Source organism: Lipotes vexillifer, unplaced genomic scaffold, assembly GCF_000442215.2.
Source record: "Lipotes vexillifer unplaced genomic scaffold, Lipotes_vexillifer_v1.1 scaffold418, whole genome shotgun sequence".
Lineage (NCBI taxonomy): Eukaryota > Metazoa > Chordata > Mammalia > Artiodactyla > Lipotidae > Lipotes > Lipotes vexillifer.
The window spans coordinates 3177407-3185502 of record NW_006798629.1 but is presented as its reverse complement, the minus strand read 5'-3'; the positions used below and the strand labels follow the sequence as shown (position 1 = coordinate 3185502).

Sequence of the window (8096 nt, the reverse complement as noted above, 5' to 3'; positions counted from 1 at the left end):
GGTAAATCAGTGAAATTTGCCTAGGTTGGTTTTACCTAGAGAGGCTGTCTATAGTACATAATATTGAGTACCCTGGTTTGAGTTTAGGGATTTTGTGTCTTCTCTTACATTTCAGAGTCAAAGAATGATCTCCTCTTCTGTGAACACGAGTCTCTTCAAATGGGCTTTGGGTTTAGTGGATTGTGTGGTTATCCTGTGTTCTCATAGTGTTGCCTTACTGGGGTCGTATAGAAAGGTCATGTTTCTACAGGATGGAAGGGTATTCAATGAACTGAGCTGGGTTTCTTTTTGTCAATTACTGGGGACAGTGGGAACATTTCCTTTAAGGAAAGGAAATGAGATTTGGGACAGATAATGAAATTCCCACTTCTCATTGTGCCTCTTTCTTGAGCCTCTTTGATTTCAAGGTGCTGAAGTATGTTTAAGGGGACTTGGTGTGCTTAACCTCTCATCAAGGGCATGTTTTAATGTCACAGTTTGGCCTCACCCACGTCACACACTTAGGAAGAGCTTTAGATCTTTGATTGGGCCAGACCTTAGAGTTGGCTTGGTCCCAATGACCTGAGTGCTGATGACTCTTCATTAAGAAAGATTTGTTCTTGGTGGGGAAAGCATGTAAGAGATCCACTTATTACATACCAATAGGATCCAAGAGGATCCCGGCCTTGAACATGCATTTAGGGCAGGAGTCTTGTCATGCCTGACACATAGTATGTGCTGGAGGAGAGACTATGACAGCTACTGTCTTTTGCCATAAAACCTAAGCTTTCTTTGGGGTTGCCATTCTTAAGCTCCTCTTGTCGCTCCTTTCTTGCAAGTGATTTAATGCATTTGGCAATATAGCTCAAGCCCACGACAAAACAGCTTTTACACACACACACACACACACACACACACACACACACCCCTAAAGCGCAAATTTTATGAACCGGAGTCGTGGTTTACACTTCATATACTTCATATGAAATTCAAGCCACTTCAAAGGAGGCGTTTTTCTGGCTTTTAAACTGACAGCAGCAGTCTGGGTTTTCTAGAACCCGATGCAACGCCCAAACAGCAGGGACTCCCTCATCTTTCTCTCCCCCGCTCTGCTGGAGCGGGGACCCACGGAGCCACCCGCAGTTGGCTGGGCGCGCCGCTGGAGGGACACCACCCGCGTGAGCTCGGTTTCTGCCAAGCGCTGCCGACTACGGACAGAAGGATGGGGGAGAGGTCAGGGGTGTCCGGGGGACAGACGCTGAGTGCCACGGGCCGGGAGACCCCACAACCCCTGCCGCCCTCTGCAGCACCGCGCCGGCCACTCAGGAATCCCCTCCCCTGCCGGGCGCGCCCCCGCCCAGCTGGCTGCGCGCTGCGGCCGGATCTTCTTGAATTTCAACACAAAGGGAATCCTCGGCCGCAGGAAGTGCATCACGAGGAAGGGGGACCGGGGGCGGGGAGAGAGAGATGCGTCCCTCCCCCTCGACACCCCCCGCCCTTCGGGAGCCCTGGGCTGCCGTGACGACACCCTCAGGGTCCCCCAGACGCCCCACCAGCCGGGAGAATCCAAACAAGGAGCCTCCTTCCCCGCAGTAGTGAGGGGCGGGCGCTCTCGCCTCCCGCCAGGCGCCCGAGCTTTCCGGCGGCGCGGACCCGGCTGCCCTGGCTGCGGCTCTCTCACCTGTTCGCTTCACCCCCTCCTCTCCTTCCGGGTGCACCGGCACCTGGGCCGACGTTTGTTTTTCCACCCCGGGCTCTCAACTTTCCTCCTACATCCTCTTCCCTTCCAGGTTTTCTGTAGATTCCCGGCTCCGGGGGTCCTGCACTCCCAGCGGCGCTGCGCCCCGGGCTTGGGCAAGGCTTTCCCGGGAGGGAGTCCCCGCGCCAGCAAGGGGGGCGGGACCGGGAGGGACCACTTTCGTTTTCCCAGATGCTGGCCGTTCCGGGGACTCGCCAGGCTTTCTACCTGGAGGTGCCGGTCGGGTAAGGAGATGAAGGGCAGGCGAGGCTCTTTTGTGCTGCAACTATATTTATGAAGCAGCCTTACGGGTTGTACTTGACATTGTATTTTTCAAACCAATAGCAACAGCAAACTTTTCTAGAAAGGTTTTGTTCACATTTCACCGCAGAGTGGGAAATCATTCATTATCCCTATAAAAAGCTATTATTTTGTTATATTCTTTTAGTTTAGAATGGCTTGGGGAGACTAATGGTAATTTGGGGAGAGGGGCTGAAACACCCCTTCCGGAGCCCAGGATGGGGAGGTGGGAAGACCCCGGCGCTTTGCATCAGTTTCCCTGTTGAAAGACCCGGGGGACTGGGGAGGGGGCCTTGCAACTCACTCCAGGCTGCCTTGCTCGGGTCGCGGGCACTTCGCCGCGGCAGCTGCGCCGGAAGGGGGCCACCTCCCCCGGGGGCGCCTGGCTGCCTCAGCTTTCGCGGACACCGCAGGGGGACGTCCCCGCTCCCAAGTTCTGGGCGGCCGGGTACCTGGCCGATCTGTCTCCTCCCCTTCTCCAATACCACACCCACGGGACTCTGGTCTCCCCGGGAGAGGGACAGAGCGGGAACAAAGGGGTCTTTGTTCAGCGGCTCCCAGGGGGTGGGAGTCGTGCTCGCTTGCGTTTCCCGGCGCCCCGGGAGACGGGCAGGCTTCGCGACTCCGAGCCTCGCCCAGTCTCGAGCGCCGCCCTCCGCGACCCCAGCGCCTGAGGTCAGGTTGCGGCGCCCCGGGCCACCGCGGGCTCTTCCCGGGCGGGCGGACTGCGCGACGGCTCCTGGCGGGCTCTGCCGCACGCGGAGAGACGGTGGGGGTTCCCGGAGCTGGCGGAGGTGGAGGGGGCGGGAGAGGGAGCCTGCGCCCGGCTGAGCCTGGAGGTGCGAGGCGGGCTCCGCGAGCACTCTCTGGGCTGCTCCTGCCGGAGCCGCGGCGGCTGGAACCAGCTCCTTCGCTCCCTCCATCCTCCCCCTTCTCTCGAGCGGCCCCATCACCGCGCCGGGCCCCCCTCCCCTGCCGTCATCACGCTCCCCTTCTCCCTTCTTGGCACTTTCCTCTCGAACCATCCTTCTGGACAAACTTTGATGGAGAATTTCACACCACGCTGGAAAAATGCCGGTTATGAAAGGATTACTGGCGCCCCAGAACACCTTCCTCGACACCATCGCCACCCGTTTTGACGGAACACGTAAGTCTTGCACTTCGATGAGTTGCATGGGTTTTTTGTGTTTTTTTTTGAATGATTTTTCTCCTATAAATTACTTTCGTTCCCACCCTCCTTTTTGCACCAGTGGATTTTGTTTCCTTATGTTCCTGCCGAGGTGTCTTTTGTGCGGAGAATTTTTTTCCTCTCGTGGTTCGGTGTAGTATTAACACTTCGGTGTAGTTGGCCCCCTTGACTCTTAGGTTTGTAAAGTCTGGAAAAGAACCTGAAGAAAGACCGACACCCGTGTTCACTGTGGGACCCGTAATTCCTCGGTTTTTATTAATTTTATGAAGTGAAAATGAAAATTGACCATATTGGTGAATTGCCAGTCTGTCCTTCTAGAGTTTCAAGGCTCCGTAAATTATAGGGAGAGTTTAGAATGTTCTTCGTCTATGGAGCTTCATTCTGTGAGGTCTTTTGGATAGGCATGATCCCATCTGAGTTTAAGAAATGCAACTAGAATCAAGATTGCCAAGTGTAAGCTTCCCGTAGAATTCTAAACGTTATGAGTTTGTCAGAATCCCGATTCCTGCTTCTCAGGTATTGAAAGGTAGCATACCTTTCAATCTGAAATTATCCTAACACTCGAGGAGAGACTGTTGGAGAAGGAGAAGCCGAGCGTTATAAAGGTTGATCTGATCATAAGAGGAAGTTTCAACATAATTTTTTTGAGGGTGAATATTACTGGACGCTTAGCTTGTTTAAGCTTCTGTTTAAAAGCAAAGATATGGTGTGTGGATTCTTGGAGACTGTTGGGAAACGTCGGCAAGTTGTTCTCTTTCAGGACCACGGCCAGGTCCCCGTTCATTCCCAGGCTTCTCAAACTCCCCTCTTCTTGACCGGTTGGTTTTCCCTGTAATGAGGAGTCTGTACTTTCAATCAATTGGTTTCACTATGAATATCCACACCTTCCTCCTAGCTTATGTTGCTTCTGTGTGCTATCTTTCCTTTTCTGCCTGTTACACAAAACTTGTAGAAACTCATTTGTTCTAAAGGCTAGTAGTGATTCAGGCATCATTGTTTTTTAGGATGATGGCATATTTCTTGGAGCTGATGTGAGAGAGCACATCTAACTCTATTTTCACTCCAGTCATCTGAATACACAGTCTTACTACAGTGGGAAGTAAATCCTGGACTTCCGCGCTTCAGGAGTAGTTGGAAAAGTTTATATGAGGGAGAAATGAACTATTTACTGGATTTTATTCAATTTTTATTTTCAACCTCCAGACTACTCAGGGTAGTTGGTGAGCCTTTCCTTCCCCTTTTATGTTCTAGATGTGTCAGACAGTATGAGTGAAGTGCAATGCTATTATTTATCTGTCTTCCTTAGATAATAATAGAAAAATATAATAAAATTTCAAATTCCTGCCAGTGACATCATACCCACCACCCAACCACTACACAAAATCACCACTGCTATCTTCATGCATGACTGTGGTTACTACTATTTGTTACCTTAGGAACTGATCAGTTTCTAGTGGATGTTTGTTCTAGAAGTTGCAAATTTAAACTCAAAAGACTTTCAATATTGATCGCAAGTGCATGTATTGAAAATGAGCTAACTGGTAAGTGGTAGTTGCTTATCTCATTGTTATTTAAAGTTGAATGGAACATAGTGTGTTCCCAGCATAGCCCTGGGAATTACTGCAGGGATATATTTAAGTACCAGTTGCTAATGAGAGGGGCTTTGGATCATCTGTGTGAGGAGACTTCTGCCTCTTTCACTATAACATTTGATAGACAGAAGGTATGTAGAGAAAGAATGGTGTACTAGTGAATAGCTCTTTTTCTATTTTAACTACACATTAATGTGAATAAAATAGAAGGTTAGAAGTTTTAAATCGTTGTTTGGGAAGACCATCATCACATAACCAGCATTTAGAATATTAGTAAAACTAAAACTGTTGGAGAGCATGCTTGGTCTGTTCTCCAAGGGTCTGTGGGATTCCTGGAGGGAACCACTTTGTATGAAATCAATCTGAAAATAAGTGAAGCAAATTTCAAAGTAATGAGTGACATAAAGATTTACTTTAGCAAAATTTTGTTGAGAACTTTTAAAGATACCCCTCATTCCAATAAACCCCACTCAAGGAAAGAGGACTGTATCCTCTTATTTGCTTTTCATTTGAATTGCAAGATGACTTGAGTAATCTGAAACTTAAAAAAATACTTGAAGCAGATTTAAGCCACAAATTTTGCTAACATCATGGCATATCAGTTTGCCTGCTAAATATTTAGTTTATCTTTTTCTATCTTGTATGTGTTGACACAATTTTATTAAGTATAATTACTATCCCTGAAACTCTTTTCCTATGATCATCCTTCTTTCTCTTGATTTTTCTTATAGCAGTCATTTATTTTCTTGTGCAAGATAAATCCATTTGAAAGTTTTAAATTAGCAAAATTGCCACTCGCCCAAATAAAAATTATACTGGAGAGTACCTAATGTTATACTCAAAATGTAATGTGTTTACTTGGTACATTTTCTGCCTTGTTAGTTATATTTTATAGTCATGTTAGTTTCTTTTATTTTGGAAAATATCATTGAAAAAATAAGAGCAAACAATAACCCTAGCAAACCACCTTGCTAACTTAACCACCATGACATATTATTATTATCTTTATTGATTTAATACTGTAATGGAAAATAATAAATCTTAAAACATCATGTAAAATTTCTCCCAGGAAAAATTAAATATATGACAAGAAAAGCCTATAACATAATCTTACTGATTTATCGGTTGAGTTATTATCATCACAGGGCAACATAAAATAAGTTAATAATATATTTTATCACCTAGTGACACTTTATTATTGAACATAATAGGATATTTTTTCTTTTTAATATTTAAGAAGTGAGCTGTTGGTCAGGATTGAAAGTCAATAGTGGACCATTAATTGAAACTTTTTTCTCATATTCAATATAATTTTTAAAAACTATTGGAAAATATAAATCTTTTCACATAAAACTACCCTGACATATATTTACTCTTGAAATATGTTCTCCTGATTTACGTTTAACTGAATGTAAATGAGACTTAGAAAAACTAAGAAGCTTGCAAATATTGAATATGTGTACCCCATTTAGGGGAAAAAAGTAACTCCAATGAAATTCTTTGACTCATTGCATATAGCCATACTTCTCACTTGAAACACTTAAACACACACACACACACACACACACACACACACACACACACACAATGTTAACATTATGACCTGCATATAGTTTATTTTTACATCGTTCATTTTTTTTTTTAAACATTTAATGTACTTAAAAAAATCTTTTCTGAGTAGGCTTTTGCTTTAAGTACGTGAATATTAATCTGGACAAAGGGAAATGATAATAACAGAACACATAAGTACATATTTTAAAAAATAGTTTTTCAGTACAAATATTTGCCACAGGGTACCATTTGAGAAAAACACATTTCTTTGAGGATGTAAAACTTTCAAAGGGAAGTGTCCATTTTCCAACAAAATGGTGCATTAGCCTACATTTTCCAGTCACATCAAAATTTGGCCAGAACAATTCTTTCTCTTTGGGGTTAGTGAGACAAGATCTAAGCTCTAAAGGAAGTTTGTAGCCCAGTAGACTCTATCAAGGAGATTCCATTCTAAGTATTCAGAAATAATGGTTGTTTATACATTCATTTGTATTTGCATATGTTTTATGTACTCCTGTTCAAAATGGTCCAAGGAAATTTGTTAACTTGAAACGCTTCCTTTCCAGAGGAAACTCAATGGAGTTTCTTTTCCCCTTTATACTTTCATCAAGGTACATAGATCTCTTAACTTCAGAGGCATAGAGAGAAAGGTAATGTACCCAATGCTGTAGCAAAGGGACACAATAAGGAAGGGGACAGTGGGGACTTCCTAAATCTTTGCTGGGCTGTAGTTAGAAGAATATCATCAGAGGCATTTAGCCAATAAAAAAGATTGAGCTCCATTATGTATGGGTCTGTCTGTAAAAGGCTGTTACATGAAAACATTCAAAGAAATACCTAGCACTCCATAGATATCTCCCCACAAATGGGAGTTCATAAAGACTCATTTGTGTTTTTTGCATGCCACGAGTAGTCTCTTATTCCCATTCTGTATGTTTAGAGAGACAGTTCCCACGTCAGTTTTCTATTTCCGGGTAGTGAATTACCACGCATTCAGTGGCTTATCATCTCACATTTTCCGTAGGCCAGACATCCAGCCAAAGACTAGCTGGGTCCTGTGCTCAGGGCTTCCGCAGACGACAAGGCTGAAACCAAGTTGTCAGCTGAGGCTCGAGGCCCCTTTCCGAGCTCTCGTGGTTGCTGGCAGAATTTAGTTCCTTGTGGTTTTTCTCAGCGACTGGAGGCTTCCTTCCGCCTCCTGACACATGGCCTCTTCCCCAGGCCCTCTTACAACAGAACAGCTTACTTCTTCACAATTACTCAGCCATAAAAAGGAATGAAATAATGCCGTTTTCAGCAACATGGGTGGACCGAGAGATTATCATACTAAGTGAAGTCAGTCAGACAGAGAAGGACAAATATAGTATGATATCGCTTATATGTGGAATCTGCAAAAAGGGTACAAATGAACTTCTGTACAAAACAGAAATAGACTTGCAGATGTAGAAAACAAACTTATGGTGACTGGGGGAAAGGGGAGAGGAGGGATAAACTGAGAGATTGGGATTGACACACTACTATATATAAAATAGGTAAGCAATAAGGACCTACTGTGTACCACAGGGAATTCTACTCAATACCCTGTAATGGCCTGTATGGGAAAAGAATCTAAAAAAAGAGTTATACATATACATACGTATATGTATAACTGACTCACTTTGCTGTACACCTAAAACTAACACAATATTGTAAATCAACTATACTCCAATAAAAATTGAAAAGAATAATAAAAAAAAGAACAGCAGGA

At 44.6% G+C, this 8096-nt stretch overlaps 1 protein-coding gene across 1 annotated transcript in view; it reads left to right on the top strand.

Moving 5' to 3' along the window:
* The first annotated feature begins 3088 nt into the window (after positions 1 to 3088).
* KCNH8 (potassium voltage-gated channel subfamily H member 8) overlaps positions 3089 to 8096 on the top strand; it is a 397642-nt gene continuing 392634 nt past the window's right edge. The window contains exon 1 of the mRNA XM_007470616.1: positions 3089 to 3164. Coding sequence (XP_007470678.1) covers positions 3089 to 3164 — 76 coding nt within the window. The remainder of the gene's footprint in view (positions 3165 to 8096) is intronic.